We start from the raw sequence: 27,633 nt of genomic DNA on the forward strand, positions 1-27,633 counted from the left end.
TTCGTGATTTTTATCTTGAGAGGCGCTACATTAAAGATTGTTTTCTTTCTTTCATGAAAAACTCAGAGTGACCAACTATAATCAGAAATAATAATAAAAAAATTGTTTTCATTGTTCCACACCTTTAAATAGCTGAGGCCTCAATGACTTAACCTCAGTAACTGATCATCCAAATCCATTTTGTCTCAACAAAGTTGTTGGACAGATTTCTCTGAATTTATGAAATATTGTTGCCAAGACTGTAGAATGTCTAACTTACTTAAATGGCGTGTTGTCCGGCTCCAGCATGGCCTTGTGTCGCAGTATGGCGGGGCCGGCTCCAGCACTCAGATCAGTTGGATAAGTGTTGATGTAGTTTGGAGGTGGACCATCAAACTTGTTCATTCTCTCCAACAGAAGCTGCTCCCAGGTCTCTAAGGTCTTTAACACAGCGTTGCAGAGAGCAGAACTGACGGGCAGATCTGTAACAGAGGCAAAAAAGATCCAGCAGAGGCAGCTCTGTTTCATTTGTATTAGAGTATGGGATCTTTTATACAAAAACAAACAGTGATTGATTAAAATCACTCATAAATAAGAAGCTATGACTGCAGATGTAAGGTTCGGTATACCTGTGAACTCAAGGCCAGTGAGAGGGATGAAGTTCTTGACATTGTGATGAGCCAGTTTCACCATGACCAAGCGGATCAGAGCCCAGCTAAGAGTCCCGAAGATGAGCGGTGAGACACAAATCCGAACCACACCACAGGCTGCAGACGTGGGCGAGACTAAACAGGAGAAAGTGGAGCCTACCTGTAGGAGTTGGGATCAGAGTGCTCTGTCATCTGTGTGTCAGAAAGGAAGGCGTCATCGTCATCTTCGTCATCTTCAGCACCGCTTTCGTCTGAATCATACAAAGCATTGCTCTCGGACAGCGGCAGGAAGGGCTGAGATGGGGAGAGAGGTAACGGTGAAGAAAGGCACCATGAGATGAAAAATCGGGAGTCACAGTTCACCCGTCGGCTCATTTAATGTCTTACTTTAGCTACAAAGTAGTCCCACATGCTCAGCTCGGGGGGGATGAACTTCTCCCTATAGGTTGGTCTCTCTGTGGGAACTGGAGGGGGAGTGGCAGGTGTCTCCTTCACTTGGCGCCCTGTAACCAGCATCCTCATATTGAATCTACGTCTGTATCGGTCCGAGTCTTCTGCAGGGGCCTGAGGGGGAGTCGCTGGGAGGCAGGAGAGGAACCAAGAGTTGGAACGTCACAGTGAGCTCTGAAAACTCAGCAGGGCAGTCTGAGACTTTGCCTCATTTTCATTCCAAAGGGTGAAAATTACAGATTAGGATGAGGAGGAGGCATCCACGCCTCACTCAGAGGAAATATATTTCCACACAGCAAACCGCCCCCGCCATGTCAAAAATGCCAGAGTAAAGCACACATTCTGCGTCTTCAATGAATCGTAACACACACAGCTGAACGTTCACACATTGAAGGAGATTCAAACTGGCAAACATTTAGGATGGACACACAGGGCAAGACACAAACCTGCACCATTATCCTGGGTGACTATCTCTGGCACTGGACCAGACGACACACACAAACCAGAGCAGAGTGCAGTTAGGTGCACACACACGCACGCACGCACGCACACACACACACACGCACACACACACACACGCACACACGCACACACACACACACACACGCACACACGCACACACGCGCGCGCGCACACACACACACACACACACACACACACACACACACACACGGTCTGCTACGTAACTGAATCAGTAAATATCTGATGTACTGAGTGAAACTAAACACCACACACGGAAAATAATACACTGATGCTGACAAGTTATGCAGAAGCATTTTCCCCACAGCACCTAAAGCACACAGACGTCACATTTCATTTTTAACAAAATGAGTGTTAATTAGACTGTGAAGGAGCTAATAATGGGCATCCTCTCTGCATCGAGGTATGTTGGTAAAATAAACGAGTCCTGCATCAAAAGGACTGAGTCGTAACAAGTGATTTTCTTCCCCCGTCTGACATTTAAGATTGCCTCAGCTCTAGAAGAACTCTGCTGAAGCCTCTTGGCCTTGCTGAGAGCTAGATCAGACATGACAGAAATGTGATATCGAAATGCCAGCTCCTATCTTGCCCCCACATAAATAAAACTTGAGCACAGAATACTCTGGCCTCATGATTATGGATGAACAGTCTCAAGTTCTGTCAATAAACTTTAATGGCAGAGCTGCTCTGGGAACAGCCCTTGATCTACGAATTAAAAAAACGTGTAGTCACGCCGCTCAGGGCTAGTCTGCAGTGAAGCATTTATATTTTCTAGCTTCTAGTCTAAAATCCGGCCCTAGAGCAGTGCTCCACTGGTCTCCAAACCTCTCGGGGGATACCTGATTCAGTCTCAGAGTCCGATTTAGGTTGCTCAGCCTCTGCCACTGAACTCTCCACGCTAGGCCCAGCTGTTACATGAAACAACAAAATGAGCACAAATGACATTACAGCATGGGCATGCAATGCAAAACACACACACACTGCTGATTTATCATAACAGTGAGCGCAGATGTCTTTGCAGCACTGCTCGGCTTTAATGTTCGGATCGGGCTATCAACAGTAGATTCACAGGGTCAACAAGGAGAAGGTCAAGCATCTGCAGCAACTCAAACCTGCACGAGAACCATGCACTGCAATCCGGCAAGCCAGCACTGCAATCCACCAGCCTGGTTACTCACAGCTGGTCTCAGGTGCTGGTGCCACAGCACCCAGCCCCGCTCCCCTTGAAACAGGAGGAGGGGGGCGTTTGGGGCGCTGGGTGTCAGTGGGGATGGGAGTGGGGTTTGGGAACAGGTTGCTCTGCTCAGGTCTTCCTGTCTCTTGAGACTCCTCTGGCCTGGCTGCCTCAAAATCAGCTGGCACTGGGCACAGGGCAGAGGGCACATTCACACAAGACACCACACACCAGTGGTGGCATCAACAGGACAGGACTAGGTGAATATCATTTATGTAGACACACTTAGAGGGATGGACCTATTGGCTCAGATCTGCTGATCGCATCAACAAGTGAACGAGAAAAACAAGAGATGGCTAAATCCTTTTATATTAAGAGCAATTCAAAACTGTATGTGGAATTATAAATAAATACCATTACCTGGTGGGAGCTCCGGTCTCTTTGGCTTAATGATGACTTTAGCTCCTCCCCCAAAGACAGCGGCCCACATGCGATTATTGAGAGGATGTGCTGCCAGGCGGAAGAGTTCATTGCCGTTGTGAGTGCCCAGCCCATGGATGAGCAGCGAAAGATAAACGGCCACGACCGCTTCGCACAGCAGCACGTTGAGCTTTGGCTGGTCCTCCTCCCTTGCAGATGTCAACAGAGAAATCAGAGACGACACACCTGCAGAGAGGGACAACCATTTTACGTGAAATCTGCAGAAACAGCTTTTCCACGTATGCACAAAACACATTCGGAACACAAAGCAGAACCACTTTTGAAACATTTGCGAGATGACATGATTAGTCTCTGTCTTTCCAGTTCCTCCCTTCCCAGAGGCCAGAGCTCCTGTTATAGAACACCATCTGCCTCTCTGCATAAACAGTCGGCCTGCTTTGCTTTGCTCTTCCCCCCTGCCAGATGACCATATTCTCTCACAGTCCAGCCTCTGATTCTTGCATATAAATCACTTCCCTCCATCCAGCACACCTTGAGAGGAGTCTTGAATGTATTTTAACTTCAGTCTTTGCAAAACAATTGTATGAAAGTAATAAAGGTTTAATGGAAAAATGCTCTGGTTAGAAAAGCGTGACCTTGGTTACCTGGCCACTGTGCAGGAGCAGAGTTTGGTGTTGCATGTTCTTCGATGCTTTCTGTGCGCAGTCGCTTCCTTTCACTAAGCAGCAGCCCCTGGTAAACCATCCCCGTGAACTGGTTGGCCTCAGTCTGACTGCTGCAAAGCAAAGCAAACAACAAATGCACAGACCACTAAGTCCAACCGTAACAAGGCTGCTCCCAGGAAGCCAAATTAGATCTCGCAGACGCAGCTGGACTGGTGACGCTGCACTGCTGACATATTACCTGTAACTGTGGCTGTCGCACAATGCTTGATAGACGCAAGCAGACAGAGATGCTGCCAACGTGTGCAGGGCATTTACCTGAGAATAAACAAAAAACACCTAATGCAACAACGTGAAAGCAGTGCAATGTGCTGCAGATGATGATAAAAACAAGTGGCAATATGGTATTTAAGTGCCGGCAGATCACTGGAGAGAAATAACATCAAACATATAATTTAGGTTCAAAGAGCTTCAGATAAAAATAAGAAACCAGAACTTCTATTCAATCTTCTGATTAAGTGATCCGCTGATTTAAAAATTAAGACTCCCATAAAGACCGAGTCGCTCTTACTAAGGAAGTTAATGAAGAACTTAGCAAGCTGTCTACTTGGTTCAAGTCGAATAAACTGTTACTTAACATAAAAAAAACAAGTGTTATTTGTTTGAGTAATAAATCTAGTTCACGTAAAATTTCAATGACGATCCAAACTGATAAAATCCCCATTAAGGAAGTTTGCTGTTCTTGTTCTGGAAACCCCACATTAGAGATAAAAATAGCCAAAGTTACAGGGCGACTCGGGAAAGTTTGGTGCCTGATTAATAAAAAATTATACTGCATTATTCAATGTTGAATCTGAATATTAAATACTGTAATGCTGTTTGGGCCAGCACCCATCCAACTAAACTGGAATCCATTTTTCGTCTTCAAAAACGAGCCATGGGCCTAATGTTTTTGTTAATCACAGACACTCATCTCAACCTCTCTTTGCCCAGTCGAGTTTTCTTAGTGTTCACCAAGTTAATCGGCTTCAAGTCGTAATATTTGTTTACAGCTCTATAAAAAACGTACTTCCTCAACACTGTCACCCGATTTTCTCTTAATTATGAATTTCATCAGAATTCAACGTGTAGTTCCCTCGATAGGCCACTTTACTCTCGTACAACCCTGACTCAGTAGTGTACTCTGGAGAGGACCAGAGGTGTGGAACGGTCTTCCCGTCTCATTAGCAGAACTTCCTAAAGCCCGTCTAAGAAGGCCGTAAAAGTTATAACGTGTTCAAATAGTGGGTTATTTTACGTTATTTTATTGTGACATAAGGAGAGTAGGAGGGAAAGGAAATATTACTATTGTTTTAGTACTTAGTTTTATTTTAGTATATTAGTATTAATAACATGTTTTTTGTTGTTTTTTTCTAATCTAGAAATTTTACAGTTTTCTAAATCATCAGATGTTGATGCTTATTTGGAGTTTGCCACATAATAATCCCCTTGAAGGTTTTGGCAATTTCTCTATCATAATAGTAAACATTTAATTAAATAAGAAATAATAATGAATAAAAACCAAATCAAAGGGTTTCAGCAGCAAAATTTACAACAACAAACCCAAAAATGCTACTTAGAGAGCGAGCCTGGTTAAAAGCAGGATTCCTAACCCGATCATCGATGATGTCAGGATGTGGCGGGGCTTCCATCACAGTGATAGAGTACAGGATGTCGTGAATGTGGTTGCTGAGGTGGAGAACAGGGTTGGCGATGACGGTCTTGGTGGTGGCGATGCAGGCTGAGAGCAGAGGCAGTGTGGTGGGCAGCGGCAGAGGAGACTGCAGCTGTTTCACCGTGGTCTCCTGCAGAGCAGAACGACAGGATTTGACCTGTCAGTAAAGGGAGGGAGTGCAGAAAGGTGTGTATCTGTGTGTACCTGTTGGCTCTCTTGCAGAAGGAACAGAAGCTCCATGCGGACAGAGGTTACCCCCCCACCTTTGGCTCCATGAAGGCTGCAGTAGGACAGGAAAACCCTCAGCAGAGCCTGATTTCTCCTCAGCCACGCCTTCCGTCGCTCCGAGTGCTGCTGTTTGGCTTGCAGACGACGACGCTCCATCTGGTGACGCTCGTAAGCCCCGGCCTCCGAACACTCAAACGCATCATCAGATATGTCCAAAGAAGCCGTTCGAGCTCGCTCCACTTCTGATCCCTCCTCCTTCCCCTCCACCTGCACATCAACATCACAATTACCGTTAATAAAGATCACAGAACGGGAAAGAAAACGGGATCCAACTTCTGAAGCGTTACCTTGTAGTTACAGATCTTATGCATGGCTGCTATCTCCTTCTCCAGCCAGCTGTAGAGTTGAAAGCGTAGCTTCCCTCCATCCACCTCAAAGCCGGTGGCCAGCGTACGCAACTCTGTCATCAGGATCTTCAAGCAGGCACGGAACTTCAGCTGCTCCGCTATCACGTCTACCTCGGACTCACCCTAAGAATATCCAGAAGCACTTAAAGAAAAACACTTTTTTTGCAAACTTTCACAAGAGTAAAAAAACAAAACAAAAAAAAAACTATAGAAAAATCAATCCTGAAAGAGAATTAAAACTTTTAAATATGTTTTAAAATGAAAACAAATGTATTTCTAATGGCAGAAATATTTTTTAAAGGTGATTCTAGATGTTTTTCCTACCTGTGAGTCGTCTTTTTGATGTTTGGAGTCACTGTCGACCTTGGTTTCAGGATCTGGTTTCTTCATGGTCAAACCCTCCCCATCCCCTTCCTCATCGTCATCTTCCTCATCACCCTTGTCATCTCCCCAATCAAGCTTCAGCTCATCTTCCTCCAGCTTGACTGCAGGCTGGCTCCAGTCCAGCGCACCGCCACCATCGTTTCCACCCCAGCTGTGTGTTTTTGCCGCTGCGGAGCCCCAGTCCACCCCTCCCCGTGTACCGTTCTCTAAAGGCTGGCTCGAGTTCACGTTGGCCTTTGATGAGGCTTTGCTGAGAGGCGAGGAGCCACACTTTTTGCTAACTTTGGGAATCTTGGAAAGCACTTCCAGAGCCAAAACCGGGCAACCCACCTATGCATGAACACAAATAACAAAAATGAGCACGACAGCACAAAGTGGCAGAAAAAAAATGTACATATCACCTAAACCCAAACCACGCTGTACAGGAGGCGGACTGAATAACCTGCACAACCGATGGGCTCACCTTGAAGTGTGCGTTGGCAGTAGTGAAGAACAGTTTGCGCTCAATAAGGTTTATTTCATCTGCACCACTTTTCTCTGCAGTGAGGCCCACGCCTGCTGCTGGGCCCTCTGGATTAGCAAAGTGGCGACGGATGATCAGAGGGTGTGTTCTTAAGTAGTTATAGAAACTAAACACCACAGGGTTGCAAGACTTCACCATTAAATCTATCACAAGATGAGGGAGAAAAACAGTAAGCACTATTAAAGGCAAAGCAGACAAGTTTAAGTTTGTATTTCTGTGTTTTGCCCACCCAGGTTCTCATCTTCCTTAGGGTTTCTCTCTAACAGCGTATCAAGGGCTTGAGTGTAGTCTTTCATGATCCAGTAGGCTATGCTGCGAAGGAAGGGGTCAGGATGCACCCTGGAACAGTTGTAATCACTCCCATCCCTGTTGCAGCCCAAAACCTTCTCGTAAAGGAGGCCCTGACACGTTGAGGAGTTCTCAAAGTCAGCTTCATACAGTCTTGCTACTATCATGGCCAACTGGAGATCCTCCATTTTTTCGATCAACACCTGCACATTAAAAAACAGCAGGGTCAGCATGTTTTACCACAGTTACTAAAGCAGATGAAGCTATTCTTATAACGGAGTCAGATAGAGTGAATCACAGTAAAGCTATGGGTGGAGCATGGTATCATGTAGCCATAGTCACTCTGAGTGGAGGGATGTTGGCCTCCATTGTGACTGTCTCAATAGTGATTGAACAGAAAATGCCCAAATACTGAATGAAAAGGTTTCTGGGACATGTTGTCTTGGATCAACGCAGATAAAATAAATTGTATTTCGTTCCAGACTGACTTTCAATGGATGCTTGTTAAAACGAAAATGGATATAAAAATTTCTGCAAGAAAAAAGGTTTTATTGTGTTTTATTGCAGTTTTCTCTGTCAAGCTGCTGGTTTATTTGTGGGGTCTCGCTCTTCTTGGCTTAAAATGTTGACCTTGGTTTAAAATGTCCATTTCGAGGCCACTTAGGTGGCCCGGAAGCATCACTAAAGAGCAGCGGTCTCTACGATGAACTGAGTTGTTCTCTGTGGGGAAAAAAAGCTCGGGCGCTCCTGTTTCAGGAAGCAGAAGTTACCAGGAGGAGTGGGGGGCAGAAAACATCAGTATTTGGAGTCTTACTCATTATTATTCATGATATTAAGACATCTCGCCTCTGATTAACCAACAGCAACTTGACTCTACCACTGACTCTGCTCTGCATCGTTGGTGTGTTTCTCTCCACAAGTAACACAAGCCTCCCACTGTGCAAGGACCTAGTTTGGACATCCTACAAACGTGGTCTGGGCCGGCAAACTCAACATAGATATGATCTGCAAGTCCATGTGACGTTGACTGTTTGCAGGGCTGGAGGAGTTCTGCCATGTTGTGGAGTTGCCAATGCTAACGGTTAGCTTTTAATAGCCGAGATGTGCACTGCTGTCTCCTGGATGCTAAATCAGCCAAGAATGCTTATTTTCAGATCTGTGTGGCTTTTTCTGGCCTGAGCGTTTCCTTGACTATTTTCTATTGGCAGCTAATGCAGGTAATAACAGTAGAAAGACTTTTTCCACATTTAGCCTGCATGTTAAACTCTGAGTGACCGACCGTGATTCAAAAATTAAAGTAAAAACAGTTTCTCAGCGAAGCTCAGCTTTAATTATGTTACTATGAAAGCAGCTTTAGATTTATGACCAACATTCACTTTGCACTTTTTCCTTCTTTACCTTTTTCTAGAACATAAATCCCTGCCTTGAGCTTTAGGTTTGGGCTGACTTTCTTCCCTATCCTCATCTGCCACACAGATTAAAAACAAAAGACTTGACACTTTTGATTTAGCCCGATTGTGATGGAGGGGACTTTTAGATGAAAGGAAGTCCTCGTGTACTCCCCGTTGACCTGAGCATGTGTCAGTACATAAAGATAAAGTTTTATCTTCAAGAATTCAGAATAATACAATTAGTAATAATTAACATCACAATCGCAGCTGGACAATACTGACCTTTTATGACCCGGATTGCATGTGACAAGATTTTATTTATCACAGTTACTTTAAGTGTACAGTCCTGAAAAGTTCTGAAATGAATGTATAAAATATAAACTAAATACCAAACTTGTGCTTGCGGCAGAAACACAGAAAAGCTCAGACTTTTTTTCTCTTCTATCTGCATGTTTTGACTGTGTGGTTGGAAACCCCAGGCCAAGGAAAAATATGCAAGATTGTTATTCATTTTATCAGCAAAATTTAGGCTTCTCTCTAGTTTTCAAAAGGCTGCAGGGTAACTAGCTTCTCTCTGCAGCAGACATTAGCTCTAGAGGTTCATACACACACTTTCATTTTCTTTGCTTCATTGTTATTGAGAAGGAAATGAAAATGGTGCACAGGAGAAGACTCTAAATAATAAGCTGTCTGTGTATCTAGGGTGTAGATAAGGTTGTGTGTGTGTGTGTGTGTGCGTGCGTGCGTGCGTGCGTGCGTGCGTGTGTGTGTGTGTGTGTGTGTGTGTGTGTGTGTTGTTCACACCTCTATGGCATCTTTAAGGGAGCCAGCCAATAGGAAGAAAGCAGCAGCCTGCTCAAAGCGCTGCTTTCCCAGCAGGGAGAAGGCATTTTTAAGGGCTGCCTTTCGCCAGCGGTCCTCACTGAAGTTGTTTTTGAAGAACTGTGTCATCTTCTCATCATGCTGAGATCTGAAAAGGTGAAAATGAGGCTTGATTCATGTCTCCAAGTTGCTTGGAAACAGACCGACATGCCGTTTGTAACATGGATGTATTTGGAGACGATGCTCTACCTGAAGAGTCCCCACAGGACAGCTTTCTTCTTCATGGCCAAGTAGAACAGAGCAGCGTCTAAAGGATCACTGTGCCTCTGGAACGCAGCTTTACCCAGCTGCTCAAGAACAAACAAACATGGATGTTACAGAGACATTTCAGCAAATGTCAGATTTCACTGACAGCATTATACACACAGAATTTACTTTGGTTTGGTGTATCCCAGTTTAATTGATTCAAAATGACAATAAATCAATCTGTTGCTATGAAAAATAACTATAGTGCAGAATACAATAGTCAAAAAAACTATTTAAGCTCTAAAACATCCAAATATACAGTTCTAGTACCTTCTCCACCATTTTCCGCAGAGTGTTGATGTTCCTTATCCACCATCCCACTCCAATAGCTCGGAGCTCCGACCACTGCGGGTCGCCTCTCTGCATGGCAGGAATCATGTTCAGCAGCTCCTCTTCTGCCTCAGAATGGAAGGCCCAGGCAAAGTGGCAGGTGGACAGGCCTGGCAGGGAAATAAAAGCAGGCAGACGGTGAAGAGGATGAGCAGGAATGAATATGAGGGGGAACCGCTCTAGAAGAGGTGTAAGGTCGGCGACGTGGCAAAAAGTGAACTTGTGTTCATTTTCTTTACATCAAAGAAATGACATAAAAGTTATTCTGATCAACTAAAAACTAGAATAAAAGTTAGAGCTTTTAATTAGTTAGGGTTCACATATTAACACGTCGTTGTTTACAGTAAACATCTTTGTTTATTCTTAGAGATCTGCAGTCAGTCGGCCCAACGCATCTTTAAACTGACCTTTCACTTTTTAACACACAGAAACATACGTTCAAGAAAACAGACATTTTGTCTATTAGTGCTACAGGTTTCTACTGATGAGTATAACACACTGGTTTTTACCCTGGTGAAGCAGCTGCATGCGATAAAGAGGAGGCAGAGAGTTGAGCAGGCAGGTATGAAGCCGCATGGCGAGCAGGTACCTCAGTCCACACTCATCAAGAGCCTCACCACCTGGACAAACACACGGTGGTCAGGTTTGTCATCAGGTTTAAATTAATCACATCAAAAAACCCTTTTAAAGGCACACGTGGCAGTTTTGCTTGCTTTTAGCACCCCCTGGTGTCCGTTGTTAATTCTCATCGCTGTGTGTTTGTCTTTTTAACACCTTAACTCATTCACTGCCAATGACGACTTTAGTCGTTATTTTTGATCCAACCGTTCACTGCCAATGACGACTAAAGTCGTCATTTGCATTTTTTTACTGTTTGAAAATCGGAACGAGCCCCCACGCTGAGGGAACAAACGTCTCAGCCCTGAAGCCGATCTTCATCCGCATACGTCACACGTCACGTGATCAGGAAGCAGAACATCCATGTGTTAGGAGATCGTTTTGGGCCGTTCCTGTAAAAAAAGTGAGGCGCGAACCAGAAAAGCGTCTGCCGATCACAATTCGACAACGGATTATGAAAGAATGGATAATGCTGAAAACACGCGGATTCTTCCTGATGTAAGAGGTGAGTCTCCTCTTTGTTTTGGTTGTTTTGGCGTCGACATCATGCTAGCGCACAACGTTCAGTGACTCTTAAACAAACAGTAAAAACGGTGAGAAACGCTGGCAGCGAAGGACGTTAGCGATCAGGAAACGGCTGGCAGTGAATGAGTTTATCTAACACAAGACAATTCAATTCCGGGTCTTGAGGGCCGGTGTCCAGCTCGTTTTAGTTTTAACCCAGCTTAAACACACCTGGTTTCAATCAGAAGGTGATTAACAGGGTTCTGCAGAGCCTGATTAGCTGCTGCATTGGTGACTCAACCACTGAATCTAGTGTGTTGGACCAGAGAAACCAATAAAACATGCTGCATACCGGCCCTCGAGGCCCGAACTGGAATAGCATTGATCTATGGGCTGAAACGTCTCCCAGCCTTCATTAGTGTCTACAGGAGTAATCCATCACTAAATTAAACAAATCAGCTGTGTTCGTAATCTAACACATACAGGAAATGTGCTGGAAGCAGACCAGGTATGTCAGCTCAATTTTATTCTAAGTCCCAAAAGAGCAACCCGTCAGTCTGAAATTGAAAGTGGAATATTCTGGCCACAGGGGGCGATGGCGGTTGGGTGGCCTTTCATTAACCCTGTGAAGAGTCATTTTAGCACATGCTGGTTCAAGAAAATGATTTTAAAATATAAAAGTTGCACAGTGTGGCTTTAAACTCCCCCATCACTTCAGTTCATGTCAGAGCATATATCTCCTGTCCCTGAACCTTCTTCTGAGCTTACTGTGCCCTGGAACAACCTGCCTATGTCCTCCTCTCACAAGACTAAATAAATTGGAAGGAAATTTGCAGAAAAAGAGACAATGATAATAATAATAATAAAAAAATAAAAAGAAACAGCATGCATGATTGTTTTTGTCATTAAAGATTTGATGGCTGGAGATTAACTAGATGCAGGAACACATAATCAAGAAAACATTGTGTTTGTTTAATATATTTATAACCTTTAGACAACTTTAAAAGAATATAATCTCTGACAGAGGTTAGGAGTTATTAGCACGCAACACAGTAACCAGATAAATTTGGACACACGCACGAACACACATCATATAGTGACCTTTGTACTGTTGATCAGAAGAGCCGGTGACCTCAGCGCTGGTGGTTGCAATGGTATCAGCCAAGGCCACCAGGAACATCTGCTCCAGCCTTGTGAGTCCGGGGAGGCTGGAGTGCATGAGGTGACTGGACAACACCTGGGGACAGAAAAAAAAGTCATGTAGCAAAGTGAAAAACAAACAGTTAACTTTATTAGAGTCAATAACTAGAAAATAATCAGAAACTTTGCATAATTATTCCACTGATGTAGCCTTTCACCTCCCTATTAAACGTTTTATCACAATATTTTAACATGTGACTCTAAAGTCTGACCATTTGAATTCCAAGCAATACCTGAGCATGCTCTGGTCCAAAATAAGTGGGTCCATATTGAGAAAGGTTAATGACTCGTGATTTCTTCTCTGGTTTATCATTAGCAAAGTTCACAAAGTCATCGGTTGTGACTGCTGGCATCTGTCAGGAGAGACACAGTCTGTTAAAACAGCTGTAGACTCGGGTGCAGCTTCGAAACATTAAAGGTCTTTTGACCGTTCCTACCTGGAAGAGGTCAGCATACTGGTCCTCTGAGTTCTTCTGAGTTGCGTCACCGTCGAACACCTTGTTCACTCTGACTGTTTCTTCCAGTTTCTTCTTGAAAGGTGCATCCAGGTCAGCCAGCATGAGAGCATAGAGAGGCAAAGGAGGGATGGAGTTGATCTCCGTGTAGTCCCGGCCTCCGTCACGACCAGCCACGATGGTGTCTTTGGCCGTGCTGCCGGTCACGCTGATGGTTCGAGAAAGATGCCGCCTGGATCCGCCTTCGCCCGCCTCTACATCCCTCACCACAGCAACTTCTCCAGCGATACACTTCACCAGGTGTGCAAGGATAGCCTATATTCGTCACAAAGGATGTGAAAGTGTGGAAAAACGAGCAAGAAAGACAAAAGTGTCAGTTATACGTCTTTATTTGATCGAACCATTTGATTTGCACAGATCTGAGCATCCATCATACTCTAAAAAGAAATCAGGCAGCACCAGGCTTACTTTGGCACGGCGAACCCTGCCCAGGTCCATGAGTTCCAGCAGCTGGGTTGGATGGTACTGTGGTAGAGTTGGGGATAGGCAGTGAGCAGCTTCAAACAGTCCACCCTCCTGTAGTCCTGCTGGGGCCCTGAGGGCTTCATCCACTCCAGCGCTCCCTTCAAACACACTCTTAGACCTGGCTCTCCCTTCACTGACAGAAGAGGAACCTGCTGTTTGACCTCCAGCAATATCTGCAGATGACAGCCTGTCCTCTTCTCCATCGCCGGGCTTCTTGTCCTGGTGCCACTGGGCATACACGTGCATTTCACAGTCCATGCCCACCACCAGGATGCCGTCCCTCACCCAGGACAGGGAGACTGGCAGTGACGGAGTACCATCCACAGATGAGAGAAGGTCAATGGAGCGAAGCAGAATCCAGCGTGAACGAATCCCCTGTTTGATGCTGCCCCCTAGAGGAAGGGTGATGACAGCCACGCCCTCCTTACTGCTAGTCTGCTCATTGACCACACCAGATATGCGACCGTACATCAGGATGTTGGAGCCAACTCCGATGGTGAGGATGTGAGACCCGTCCTCCTTCGACAGCCAGTCCAGATGGACAAAGTGCTTGATGTTGGGTGAGCTGTGGTCTCTGCTCATGTACAGGTCAGTCCTGAAACAGAATCAATTATATGAAAAACAGAAGGTTTTTTTTAAAAGTAAATAAACTAAAACAAAATAACAAACAGGTGTGTGGCTCCACCCTGACCTGCTGTAGACAAACAGGTTGGAATCCACGCTGACTCTTGGATCCAGAGTTGATGCGGGTCTGGCAAAATCATCAAGGTGGACCGTTTGTTCTAAAACCCACTCAGAGCCTCCAGTAGACTCACACTCGTAGATGGACACGCGCATTAAGAAGTCCTCCGTGGAACCCTGCAGCTGAGGGTTCAGGAGAAGCAGCCGAACGTGTTCATCAAAGTTTTTTTTTTTAAATAAATACTGTCTAGTTCTAGTTTCCCACCTGTCCGTGTCGAGGCTGTTTAAAAGCTACAGCCAGTCTGCCGATGTAGGAGCAGGACACAGCTACGGGTCGTCCTGTCACACACACAGAACTGTTGTTGTCCTCCTCCTCATTCATCAGCACCCAGGGCTCCCAGCGGTACGCTCGGTTTTCCTGGTCATAACCGTCATAGCCGTCATCGCCGTCCACAGCACAGCGCCAGAACCGCACAAAAGAATCGGAGCAGGTGGTAACGATCAGATACGGAGCCAGGCACACGGGGTAGATAGAGGAGGAACTCAGATGACCTAGAGAAAAAGACAAACAGGAAATATGATAAATAGTGAAGCAAGTTACCACATCTTAACGTGATTTCTAGTATTTTTTTTTATAAACAAAACTGGATTGTACCAAAAGATTTAAACATTGTCCTTCAGTTAATCCTAATAAAAAATGCCAAAAATTTTATTTCCATTTGACTACAAAGACATTTCTCCCAAACATAAACACACACATCCACGCAGACATATTTCCAACCTGCAGAAGGCGTCGCCCTCGTAACCTCCACCCCATGGGGCAGATCGAGCCTCTTGCTGTAGACCAGCTTGGAGCTGAGGATGAGTTTGCTAGCTGACTGCAGGTTGGCTGTAGAAGCTGACCGCGGCAGGGGTCTGACAGGTGACGTCTCCGGGGAAGAGTCAGCATTCACAACCTGATTAGGAACCATCAGCTGGCTCTGGAAGCTAAAATGCTGACTCGGCTCATCTGGTAACGAGGACAAAACATCTTCAGCTGGAACCGCACATCAGTACAGCTGATTTCATGCTGCATGCTTTCACAGCTAAATGAACCTCATCACTTAGATTTCCATCAGCTACAGCGGCATGCACCTCGGACTCACCAACGCAGGCCTGCACAGACTGGAGGTGCAAGTGCCACATCTGCAAGTCCGAGTTCCCGTTCAGATCCTTTTCCATCACCACCAGGAAGAACTTCTCAGAAAATGTGGCAGGCTGGTAATCTGTGCAGAACAAAAAGCATTTATATCCCAGTGCAATCCTGTTCATTATAAAAATGTAATAAAACATTTTAACAGTGAAGAATACCTTCTCCAGTTGAAAAGGCCGGTGTGTATGCCTCAGATTCTTTCTGAGGTTTGTAACCTAGAATGAAATCCTCTTGGAAGACATGTAGCAGCTGAGTGTTGGCGCCACACTAGATGAACAGAGACACGGCATCAGTTTACTGCATCTTCTCATTAAACATCTGATAACAGAAAACATCTACGAAAACAAAAGCACACCAGAATCCCAGGTGGATGTGAAATCCCAGAGCAGCTGCTAACCTGGTTTGTAATGACGTCTAACTCTATGATACATCCTGGTCTGGCGGTGGACTGCTGGCTGACGATGTTGAACACTTCTCCCACCAGTTTCTGATCAAAGATCCACACACAAGTTCATTTTTGAAATTTACAGAAAATCATTGAAAATCATGAATTTACTCTGGAATGTGAAAAACACACATATCCAAATTTAAATCATTTGAGAAATGAGTACATAAAGTATCCTCCATAAATTCAGAACCCTCATTGTTCCTTGTCTTTAATGTGAGACAAAAACCTCTAGAACTATGTGTATTTCACAAAAACTACAGTAAATTGTCACATGCCGGTGAGACTTAACATGTTTTAAATGACGACGGCATATTCACTCACAGATGTTTCAGGATCTGACAGCTCATCCAGCAGTTTTCTGGCATCCACAACAGCCTGATAGAGACGCAGGTTTCTACCATCTGAAGCCACGAAGCAGGCGCTGGCACTGTTGCAGTAAGTTCCTAATGGACATAAAGTTCGTAAGAAATGTGGCGGCTCTAAAGAACATACAACTGTTTAATAGTCTGAAACGTATTAAGCATGGGTTTGTGCAAATAAAAGGCTAATTAATTCCTCAACAATTGTCATGACCTGTCTGATTGGACAATGTCTACATAAACTGTACACAGCGCTTACCGAGAACAGAGCTGGGTACCAGCGTAGGCAGCCATGCAACATTACTGAAGGCAGAGGTGTGCAGAGAGTTGATGCGGGCCAGTTCAGAGACCCCTCCAGTGCAGGACAAAGGTCCGATGTGGTCGACTCGCCACAATATCAGCTCGCTGTAAATGGCATTGGGGTCGTGGAAAGTCCTTGTGGCTGCATTACGAAGCTGCTTCCTGTTAATGCAAAAGTACAAGTTGTGTTTCAAGCTAAAATGAGATTTTAACAGCGTGCCTTGGATCGTTTTTTATGTCTCTTTATCTCATCATAAAGCTCCACTTGCATACAGGAAGTGATGCATAAATGTACTACAACATGCAAATGATGCATTCTGCTCTGACCAGAGACAGTGGATTTGATATAACCTTCACAGTATTCAAGGAAGCAGTCCATTTCTAATTGTGCAGATTGTTCATCTGAGTGTGAATAGATTTTTGGCCTTGTTTTAAGGCAGCCCAAGAGGTGATATTGATTAGCACTGCAGCACGGTGAATGTGCTGGAAGCCAGTGGAGCAGTAAATGAAACGGTGTTGAGGGAGGTAGCGGCATGACTCTGATTGGCTCCTCTGTGGGAGTGGCTCTTATTGTGAAAGAATAAAGCTCCGGAAAACAGCTGAACATTCTGACAGTCAGAACTACATCACCTATCGTTCTCCCAGCAAACCAGCTGTTTACCTGGGAAGACCTTTTGGTAGAGGAAAGGATGGAGGCTGCTCCCCTTCCAGACTGCTCGGGGCAGAGGGAGGGGTGAGCAGCGCGTTGTGGTGAGAGGAAGTGAGCAGCAGCGGAAGCACGGTGTGGCAGGCTTGGTCATTCAGATGGAAGCGGTGGCCACAGTATCGGGTCTTGTGCGATACTGTCAGAACATTGGAGAAGCCAGAGCGCTCAGCAAATGTCACGGCCCACTGTAGATGAAAGAAATCAAATGTCAAGAACGTGATTCGTCCGGGAAAACCAGGACACACACAAACAAACTGAATTAAGAGATTTCCTGATTATTTGTAAAGATCCTCGGAGAAACAAAGTTATTTTTCTCAACTATTGTACCTGGTTCAGAGAGCCGTCTACATGCTTGGAGACCATCATGACAGCAGGACTTATGCCGGGGCGAAGTTTCGGTGATGGGGATGCACCAGCTGGACCCAGGCCAGCTGAGATCGAAGCAGAGCGGGCAACACGCTGGATCATTCGTCCTTGCTCGCCTGTCCCGGCGCTCTCACCCTCAGTCAAAGTGCAGGCGTACATGAGGATGTTTTTACTGAGAGAGTTAGCATCACTTGCAGGAAACGCTACCGGAATGCGGGAGGAGAAGGACACCTGGGAGGAGAGTTGGAAAAAACATAAATAAACCAATATAAAACACAAATTCTACAAGACCTTTCAGCCCAGTAAAGGTCCAGATTACAAGTTACATAAATATAATGCAAGCTTTTTAGGTCATATTGTTCATGGTTTGGTCCAATTTGTCAGCTGATTTATCTAGAAATCTGAAGTCAGGAGGGATTTAAGGGTTAATTTGCAACTTAAAATAATCTATTACTATTTCCTTGCAAAAACTAAGATTATTTTTCCTCACCTGAACCTGTCTGAATATCCCCTGGTTGAATTCATCCAAGTACTTCACATGCCAAACCAGGAAGGACCCATCAGCGGGGTGTATAGTGAACAGCATGTCGGGGCTCTTGTTCCACTCTGTGGTCAGAGTCTCCAGCTTCCTCTCTAGCAGCATGGAGGGCAAAGGCATGCTGGAGCTGGACCCCGGGGAGGAGGCCTTGGTACTCCCTTGCTCCCCAGAATCAACTTCTTCTCCGTGTTCTGATGATGCTTTGTCAGACATCTCATCCAGATCTAGGAAATCACAAAACATTATGCTTTTATCTTGTGGTGCTGCTTTTAGCACGTTTGAAGCATCAAATGTAAGCTTCACCATGGATTTTACCAAAGTCAAACTTCATAGGAGATCCTTCAGGATCTAGAGGGTCTTCGGTCGTTTGTTCCAGCTGCTGTTCAGTGTATCTGCGGAGCTGCGTCATAAAAAGGTCCATAGAGGAGGTGAAACTGAGGTCCTTATTGTTGAGCCAGTGAACCACAAAGCCTCCACCACCAGTTCCATCTTCGGGGTTGAATACTGTAGAGTCAGCTAGTGTTGACGGGATATCTGTCAGGGGAAGACCGAAAAAGCACAGAAAGTTGCACGGATGAAGGTGCTCAGAAGAAAAACGTTCAAATGAAACAAAATAGACAAGTTAAGAGAAAGTGACATCTCAAAAATGACCCACCTGTGTTGGGATTAATACTGGCTGAGATATGGAAGTGACACAGGGCGTTGGCATGCTGGACGATGTGACGATGAGTGTGAGCGTCCTGTGTGCCATGCTGAGAGGGCAGCAGCAGGTCACTGTGTGCCACCAGAGCAGACGACCTCCGCCGGCCTCGACGTAGTTGTTTCAGGTGATGGATTGACTAAGCAAACAAAGAACAGGAATAAAAACCAACAGAATAACGATAACATTTAAATAATATCTTCTGAAGGAGTGGTAGTGTGTGTTTTTCTGAGTGTACCTCCAAAGCATGCTGGATCTTGTCCTTATTTCCCGCCAGGCCTGGCAGGCTAGTGCTAAAGGACTGTGTGTTCTCAGTGATCTGCCCACCAAGCAGGCTGTCTTCTGGTAAGAGGGTTTCTGACCATAGCCTACAGACGCCATCCTCACAGGAAGTAAGCAACACGTTGCACACGGAACCCCTAGGACACAGAAAATCAAATCAAACTAATAACAAAACAATTTTAAAGATTTAATCTCTACTTTAGATTTTATTCATGTGGTTTTGTGGAGATAAATAAACTTCATTAGGTTGGTAAGATATTCTTCCCAGATCTAAGCCAAGTGTGTTCCATGAATGATGGGTTGAGAGTCAGCATCTTTTCTGCTGTGCCTGATGGAAGTTTATACCACTTACAGTGGTTTTGTTTTCCTCTAATTATCATTGCACACATCTGTGGCCAGCTGGCCCATTACACAGAAGCATGGCGGCTCCCAGATCTAATGCACATTTCTGTTTAAATCATCCCATTTTGTCCCAAAGGCTGTCTTCTGGTTTGTCGGGAGAACCCGATGCATTGCACACGGGTCGGTGTGTTGACCCTTACTTGGGCATGAACTTGCTCGTCTTCCTCCAGGACATGCCAGTCACTGAGCGAGGGTGGGCCAAATAAACAAAGGAGAAGTGAACAGGAGCAGGCTTTTTTTCAGATGAATCCTGGACCACTACTGCAGAGCGCCAGGCAGTGGTGGGATACCACACCTTTAGTAAACAATCATCCTGCACACACACGACATACACAATACGCAACGGCAACAAAAAAATGGTGCAAATCTTTAGTGGTTTAACAAACACCAGTCATATACCGTCCCAACTGTTGCAAAGTACTCCCCATCAGGAGACCACTTGGCAGTGTGAACAGATGCAGCAGTCCTAAAAAAATGGAAAAAAATAAAAGACAAACCGCAAAATCAGCAAGATTCACTTCTCCATAGGAAATTTTCCACAAACGAACAGGTTGTGAGTCATCTTTGCACCAGACTGCTAGCTGGTAAACGTGGGGCTTCCTTGTTCTGGTGGCTTCTCGTGTGTCATCAAATGACAATTAGTAACATGGTGTTACATGTCTGTTTGCACGGCTTTACACAGGCTGCTGACTCAACAAAATGTGAGGGCGGACGTTTCTGGACAATCAGTAACAGCTTATCTGATTCTACAGGGAAATAAAAGCATACTTCCTAAAAGTTCACGTAGAATTCCTGTTCGTTTTTGTTTTAGGTTCAGAACAAGGGTCTCGTCAGCATTGTGTCTGCTGGTTACTTATCTAGGAAAACATGTTTGCTGTCTTTCATTCCTGACACTAGAGGCCTGTTTCATTTAAAGCTACAATAAGGAGTATTTTTATCTGACGGCACCATCTAGTGGCTGAAAAATGTACCACAACTTAATACATTCTTCTAACTTCCGTTTAAACGGCCAAAAGCTTCGCTTCTCGAATGTGCACCTCTAGTCGACAAACAGAGTTAAAACACATAGTTCTACAATCATTATTCTTATGTTCTGTTTATTCATTTACAAATATTTTAAAGACTTGTCCATGAGAAAGGCCGCAAACCTTGCATCAGTCTTGGTACTTCATCAAACGCTTGCACACACTCTGTGACTGATATCTGTACATAAGCGGACGTCTAACATTAGTGGGTTATGCTGAACGGCACTTAGTTCATATTACATGGGGCTCTACAGGACGTGAGACAGGCTTAGCAAAAGAAAAAAAAAAGGTATTTCCTACATTATAATCACAGAACTGGGTAAGACTATCATTTTTAGGGACTTCTAAAAAAATCCTACATAAATCCTGAAAGGGGGAAAACTCCAGACTGCAGCTTTAACGTGACGTTTTCACGTGGACAGAAAACGGTATACACTCACTTGCACTGCCAGACACAGTTCCAGTCATTTAGGACAGGATGCGTTCTCTCCTCAATCATCTGCCCATCCTCCTCCTCTATTAGAGCATCCGCCAGTGGAGGAGCCCACAGCTGGAGTCGCTCAGCTGCTGCTAGGATACGATTCCCTGAGGTCCCAAAAGCACCAAATTACACACCTCATATCCCACAATGACTTCTAAAGTACACAGGGCCTCATGCAAAAGGTGATGCTTACATAATACAGAAGTCATTCCAGACAAATCAAAGTGGGCTGGGGGCATAAGCTGTGTGTAATGTGCATTGTTTTTTCCTGGTATAGGTTAAACACAGAAAGCACAGGTGTACCTTGTGGGTCCCAGGCCAGGGTGTAGGTGATGGCATCAAGAAAGAACTGTCCTGTCTTTTGCCACTGATAATTAAGTAGCTGTTAGCGGTAGGAGAGGCGAGATACACCATGCGATGTTATTTGCACACAGGTTACATTAAATCTACTAGGTTCTGACTGAAATCACTACATTAGCTGAAAGTGCTGACATTCGTACTCACCTTGTGGCACTTATTTGGATTGGTGGAAAGCGGTTCAAAGATGCAGACCGTGTTTCCGTAAGAAGCAGCGATCTAAAAATAAAGAGCTGTGTTCATCATCAAAACATTACTCACCCCATCAGTGCTCCTGCAATGTCACTCCCAAGAGGAAAGAGGTAGATGGGAGAAGAGCAGGAGAGCAAATCGAGCTTTGGTGTTCAAGATAAGTGCAAACATGGCTACCTCGTTATGCTTAGCAGTAACCGTAAAGCCTTCCTGCTCCAATGGAGGGCTAAAACTGTGTGTGGGATTGGCTGTGAGGGAGCAGTGAACACTTACCCTGCCAAGCTGGTGGGAACACTCCACGCAGCCCACCTGTATGTTTCCATTCTGAGCTCCTGGGATGATCTGAACACAGTCAAAGTCACTAGCCAAGATCACCACATCACAACCTGAACCATAGGCCTGAAAAGAAACACAAGAAAAGAAAAATGGGATTAATAAACACATTCATGAACTCAGATGTCTAAAAGAAATCTATCTGAACTGTTTGCAGCATTTGAGATTCCCATTCAGAATTAAATACAGCATTTATCAATTAACTATAACTTAAATCGGAGCATTTCTTACGAGTTGAGACTTAAAAAATAGACTTCACAGGGAAAATATAATGTGCCATGTGGATAAAAGCTGACTGGCTTCCCGAATTCAACCAAGCATGCACAAAGAAAAGAGCTTTAGCCGATCCTAATGCACCTGTCTTTGTGAACCATGTGCAGCATTGAAACACGCTAAAAGGGTGACAGATGTTCAACATGAGAACTAAAAGGTTGGTAAAAAACAAAACAGTGGACACAAAAATGAACTACTATTATACTGAAACTGGTTGATCTGGTTTGGATTAATAAAAGGATCATTTAAAATAGTGTGAAAGCAGAATGAAGAAACATTTGATAATTCAATAATAACTATCTGCTCAGCAAATAGCAACAATGTGAAGATAAAAGCTCACCAAAAGCTACAAATGTCACTCAAGAAATTATTATCGTCAGCTTTACCGTGTTTATTTGAAAAACAGTTTTCAGATCACACACGGATGTGTGTTAAAATGTGTGGAACACTCATTTAATCAACACATTTCAGTGGTCTCTAGTAGGAATGAATGCCTTGTAGTCGTACACGAGAGGGGGCCCTCAGATGCGGGTTTCAGGAACAAACAGAATGCCACATCCGCAGAGAGCTCAACACGGCAGGATTTGGAGTCTTAGTTCCTGATATTTGGATATCTCGTCTTGAATTGGATGACAGCAACACAACTCTACTGACTTTGTTTTACAACATTGATGTTTAATGTCCATAAAAGCCGTGAGGAGTTCTGCTGTGTGGCGGAGTTGCTAATGCTAATGGTTAGCTTCTATTAGCCGAGATAATAATAATAATGCATTGAACTTATATAGCGCTTTTCTAGACACCCAAAGACACTTTCCACACACACTCACATTCACACACTGCTAGTGATGGTAAGCTATTTGTAGCCACAGCCGCCCTGAGGAGGTCTGACAGAGGCGAGGCTGCCATTCGGCGCCATCGGCCCCTCTGACCACCACTAACACAGGCAAGTTGGGTGAAGTGTCTTGCCCAAGGACACAACAGCAGGATACCCCTGGCGGGAGCTGGAATCGAACCCATGACCCTCCGATCATGAGGCAACCCGCTCTACCACCTGAGCTACTGCTGTCCCAGAGATGTCCTCTGCTGTTTCATGAACGCTAAATCGTCACAAGTCCAGAAGGGTAAGTCCATGAATGTTGATTTCACTGTCTATTTTCTATCTGAAGATAATGCAGGAGGTAGGTGCAGGAGACTATTTTCATGTTCAGCCTGCATGAAAAACTCAAAATGGCTGATTATAATCAGACGTAAACATTAAAACATGGTTTTTCAGTGTACTTCTGTATACGGGATGCAATCTGTTACAAGGGTCAACAACGAAACGATCCAAACAAGTTACGACATATGAAAGCAATATTTTACTGTAAATAAGAAGCCAACCACTAGGCAATCTTGTATAATATCCCAGCAACCTGATACTGTACTCCCCTAATGAATGGCAGGGAGATTTGTCACCAAAAACAGATATAGACAACATAGTTATGCTGCTATGGGAAATATCTGATAAAATTAAAGACATAAAACATTTTAAATATTTAGTTAACTGTTGTTACTCAGATAAAAACCAAACTACTGCTCTGAAACTGGTACACAAACTCTTAAAACATAAAAAAGCATTTTTCTAAATAAAATGGAGTTATTGACTACTGTTTGTACCAGTATAACACAATCCCGTGTTTCCCATGTAAATCTGAACACTAGTGTGCTTTTCTGTTAAAGCACTCCTGCTCCTGCTTTTCATCATGTTTGACAGCAAAAGTCCAAGCTGCAGATTTCATTACAGCATCCCTCATTGTTGCCAGCTTAGCCACTTTGCACACAAGTTTTCTCCCAAAAAGCAATTACCTGTAAATGTAGCAACACAATAAATCAAACATGACAACGATTTGTTGAGGGGTGCCACCACAATGCCTCGTAGAATACGAGCATGTGTCCTGTTCTGGTACAGTCAACACACACGGTAAATGTTTAAAGCAGGAATGAGTTTTAGTTTCTCATAGCTATCATCTGACAAAAAATATTCCATTGGTTCATCAGTAGATGGTGCAGAAGGTGTGTTTTGTTCATTATATTCAGTGGTTTGTGCAGCATTTTCCTTTCCAGCACCAGTTCTGGGGCTAAAGCACATCCATCCATCCATTTTCTGAACACGCTTGTCCAGGTAGGGTCGCGGGGGGGCTGGTGCCCATCTCCAGCAGTCAATGGGAAATCAGGCGGGGTACACCCTGGACAGAGAGCCAGTCCATCGCAGGGCAACAGAGACACTCAGGACAAACAATCACACACACACACCCAAGGACAATTTAGACAGACCAACTAACCTAACAGTCATGTGTTTGGACTGTGGGAGGAAGCCGGAGTACCCGGAGAGAACCCACACATGCACAGGGAGAACATGCAAACTCCATGCAGAAAGATCCCAGGCCAGGAAGCGAACCCAGGACCTTCTCGCTGCAAGGCAACAGCTCTAACCACTGTGCCACTGCACAGCCCGCTAAAGCTCATTGCTGCTCTTTATTTTCTTCCAAGTTTTTTAAGTCACCGATGTTACTTCCCCAATAGATGGCTGCAAAGATTAAAAAAAAAAAAGCTAAACACTTCCCACCACAGACTTCTAGAGCAGTGGTTCCCAACCTTTATTCTATGAGGACCCCCTCAACCTCAACCCACACAAGCATTGAAAGAGATTAATTACAATATTTATAAAGACAATGAGAATTACAACGCTTAGAAAGACTTATGATGATGTGTTACTGATATTTTATAAATCTAACCTTAGCACTGACTAAATTGTGAAGACCCCAGGTTGGGAACCACTGTTCTAGAGGGTATGCCTCAGCTTTGTCTGTGCACCGGCATACGGACGAGTCCTTTAGATGTTTTTATTTTCCTGCAAACAACCTCAGTGTCATATGCCTGCCATCAGTTTTATACCTACTGTCCGGGAGGATGCTTGGGTGTCCATTCCTGTACAACTTCCACCTCTTCTCCCTGCATGAAACTGTATAGGACATGCCCCAACTTGTTCTAAAGTCCTGTTGTCTCTAGAAGATGATAACTGAGGCCTTCACAAGCGGTTGATCAGCTAAGAGTAGTCATCCATTAGTGATGGGAATTCTGGCTCTTTTTAGAGAGCCGGTTCTTTTGGCTCAGCTCACCAAAAAGGGCCGGCTCTTTCGGCTCCCAAGTGGCTCCTCAGATTTTCTGTTGCATAGAGTCCATTTATAACCAAAATAATGCAAGACTATATGTAAAATGATTTACTAATGTAAAAAAAATGCAATATATCAAATATTTTATCATTTCTATGGATTTAATAACCGAACACTTTAAGAAATCTCCACTTTCTGACTGCTGCCACTCATTTTCTCACCGTCTTCGTCACACTCTCCTCTCTCTCGCTCGCCTTTTTCCTCCTCCTCATTCCCTCTCGTCTCCCTCCACTCGCATGTGCTCTGCTGTGTGTCTGAGTCTGATCCTCCCTCTTCCCCGCCCCTACTGCTCTGTGTGTGGACAGTCTGGACACGCAGTTACACATGTTGACTAATCGCCTGTAGCTTTCACCAAAGCAAGAGGGGAGGGGAGAGGACGGCTCTCAATGACGAGCCGGCTCCCGTCGTTCACTTCATAGAGCCGGCTCTTAGAGCCGGTTCGTTCGCGACTGACACATCACTATCAAACATTTCCAGACCTAAAAAGGATTTAGGGATGCACAATATATTGTTACTGCGATATCAGCATGTGCAATATGCATATCGCAAAGAACAGATAAACATCACAATGAATGGTCAGCTCAAATGTTTGCTACACATAATGAATTCTGTCAATCAAATGGAAGAATGTTGTTTTTTTTAACAAATCAAATAGAGCTCTTCACCCATGTGGCCAAATGGTGGGTTCTCATAGGTTAGATGCCCGCCCCCGAGGCGGACAGCACTTCATTTTGATGGTTAACAAACACCTGAGTTAGCTTTGTTCTGCTCTTTCTGCTGATTAGGCTTTTCCTGGGATCCACCGATTGTCTTTTCTTGTTCATTTTCCCTTTCCTCACATCTTTTGCTTTTCTCCTTTTTATGATTTTTTGTCATTTTTTAATTTCTTTGTCTTTTATCATTTTTGTTCCTTAGTTAAGTTTTTATTTATTGCAAGTAATATTGTCATTGCAATATTAATCACTGTTATCGCACATTGCAATTTTCCTAATATTGTGCACTAAAAGGATTGCTGAAAGTCTAACATGAGACAGAACATGAGTGTTTTTAATGAAATGCAGAATGATAATCTCTATCTTATCAGATCGGATCTGTGAACAGAATGCTGGTTATGTAAATCCACCCAAGAGCAATGGCATGTTGTGGAATTTAAAAATAACCTACATATCAAACAAAGGCAGCGCACACTTCTGTTCCTGAGCTTAATGAGCAGAGCTGTGTTAGGATTTAGCACCGTTACTGGAAGGTAAACTGATACAACAGAATTTGCTGTCAGAACATCTACAAAGGTAGGATAGCAGAAATGGCAGCAGCACCTGGGAGACAGGCAGGCCTAACAGCAACAGTACAGCCAGGATGACGGTTTGTGTCTTTCATTATTCAGGAGAACAGGAGTAGAAGCTGAGAACTATCAGGTCAGACAGCAGGACAGACAGCAGGACAAAACTAAATGATAGAGGTAATAACAGAGACTTTAATCAGCCTCAAGGTGCGACTGAACAAGATTTAGGAGACTAATGTAGAATGGCGTAAGTGAGCTGCAGCGAGTGCTTATTGCTGCAGCACGTTAGGGCAGAAATTAAAAGCAGTCACCGTCACGCCACTGTCTGGGAACACACACACACACACACACACACACACACACACACACACACACACACACACACACACACACACACACACACACACACACACACACACACACACACACACACACACACACACACACACACACACACGTGTGGGAACTTCATTCAGTATAGCATGGTCACGTCATGTCTTGCCCCTGATTCTTAAGTAGCAGTAGGAGAGTGAGACACCATGTTTAAATCTACCAGATGCTGACTGACATCACAACATTAGCTGAAAGTGCTGACATCATCTTTTTGGCCTTGACTTTTTTGTTTTCTTTTATTAATCAACATCCAGATGTCCACTTGTGCATGCATGCACATGCACCAACTAGGATGTGAGGCAATACTTGCAGTTTTCATTATTTAAAAGTCACTTGATAAAATTTGTGGTAACATTTTTGTTAGTTATGTGGGACAAAAGAATCCAGGTTATCTTTTTGTCGTCAAATTATTGAAATTAAGGGTGTAAAACGTTTAAAATTCTGATCACACAAGAAAACAATGCAGCCAGCACATTAAATGGAATGAATGAAAAGGCAAGTGTTTGCTGAAAAGAACACAAGTACTATAATCATTCAGATAAACAGAACAAAACTTATGTAGGTCCCATGTTGAACCGTC

General features: G+C 44.2%; 1 protein-coding gene across 7 annotated transcripts in view; it reads right to left on the reverse strand.

The window, feature by feature from the left end:
* dmxl2 (Dmx-like 2) overlaps positions 1-27,633 on the reverse strand; it is a 42,901-nt gene that overhangs the window by 6,292 nt on the left and 8,976 nt on the right. For 5 of the 7 annotated variants that reach the window (XR_008559375.2, XM_054732340.2, XM_054732338.2 and 2 more), the window contains exons 2-43: positions 21,834-21,959; positions 21,516-21,587; positions 21,315-21,393; positions 20,971-21,115; positions 19,905-19,971; positions 19,646-19,818; positions 19,060-19,240; positions 18,777-18,960; positions 18,437-18,655; positions 18,074-18,345; positions 17,545-17,814; positions 17,173-17,402; positions 16,471-16,673; positions 16,174-16,295; positions 15,802-15,891; positions 15,563-15,671; positions 15,358-15,477; positions 14,994-15,221; positions 14,478-14,764; positions 14,223-14,395; positions 13,475-14,126; positions 12,989-13,321; positions 12,785-12,904; positions 12,453-12,588; positions 10,739-10,849; positions 10,170-10,339; positions 9,843-9,940; positions 9,576-9,741; positions 7,322-7,583; positions 7,033-7,235; positions 6,510-6,899; positions 6,126-6,308; positions 5,755-6,045; positions 5,489-5,680; positions 4,078-4,154; positions 3,819-3,949; positions 3,154-3,399; positions 2,738-2,920; positions 1,017-1,207; positions 790-923; positions 609-694; positions 260-461 (exon numbers count right to left, since the gene is read on the reverse strand). Coding sequence is in view for 6 of the 7 variants with exons in the window: in XM_054732340.2 (XP_054588315.2) it covers positions 260-461; positions 609-694; positions 790-923; positions 1,017-1,207; positions 2,738-2,920; positions 3,154-3,399; positions 3,819-3,949; positions 4,078-4,154; positions 5,489-5,680; positions 5,755-6,045; positions 6,126-6,308; positions 6,510-6,899; positions 7,033-7,235; positions 7,322-7,583; positions 9,576-9,741; positions 9,843-9,940; positions 10,170-10,339; positions 10,739-10,849; positions 12,453-12,588; positions 12,785-12,904; positions 12,989-13,321; positions 13,475-14,126; positions 14,223-14,395; positions 14,478-14,764; positions 14,994-15,221; positions 15,358-15,477; positions 15,563-15,671; positions 15,802-15,891; positions 16,174-16,295; positions 16,471-16,673; positions 17,173-17,402; positions 17,545-17,814; positions 18,074-18,345; positions 18,437-18,655; positions 18,777-18,960; positions 19,060-19,240; positions 19,646-19,818; positions 19,905-19,971; positions 20,971-21,115; positions 21,315-21,393; positions 21,516-21,587; positions 21,834-21,959 (7,907 nt within the window). In the remaining variant the exon portion in view is untranslated. The remainder of the gene's footprint in view (positions 1-259; positions 462-608; positions 695-789; positions 924-1,016; positions 1,208-2,737; positions 2,921-3,153; positions 3,400-3,818; positions 3,950-4,077; positions 4,155-5,488; positions 5,681-5,754; positions 6,046-6,125; positions 6,309-6,509; positions 6,900-7,032; positions 7,236-7,321; positions 7,584-9,575; positions 9,742-9,842; positions 9,941-10,169; positions 10,340-10,738; positions 10,850-12,452; positions 12,589-12,784; positions 12,905-12,988; positions 13,322-13,474; positions 14,127-14,222; positions 14,396-14,477; positions 14,765-14,993; positions 15,222-15,357; positions 15,478-15,562; positions 15,672-15,801; positions 15,892-16,173; positions 16,296-16,470; positions 16,674-17,172; positions 17,403-17,544; positions 17,815-18,073; positions 18,346-18,436; positions 18,656-18,776; positions 18,961-19,059; positions 19,241-19,645; positions 19,819-19,904; positions 19,972-20,970; positions 21,116-21,314; positions 21,394-21,515; positions 21,588-21,833; positions 21,960-27,633) is intronic. The other 2 variants (XM_015953543.3, XM_015953541.3) reach the window with 1 other exon arrangement.

The sequence above is a fragment of the Nothobranchius furzeri genome, chromosome 9 (assembly GCF_043380555.1).
Source record: "Nothobranchius furzeri strain GRZ-AD chromosome 9, NfurGRZ-RIMD1, whole genome shotgun sequence".
NCBI lineage: Eukaryota > Metazoa > Chordata > Actinopteri > Cyprinodontiformes > Nothobranchiidae > Nothobranchius > Nothobranchius furzeri.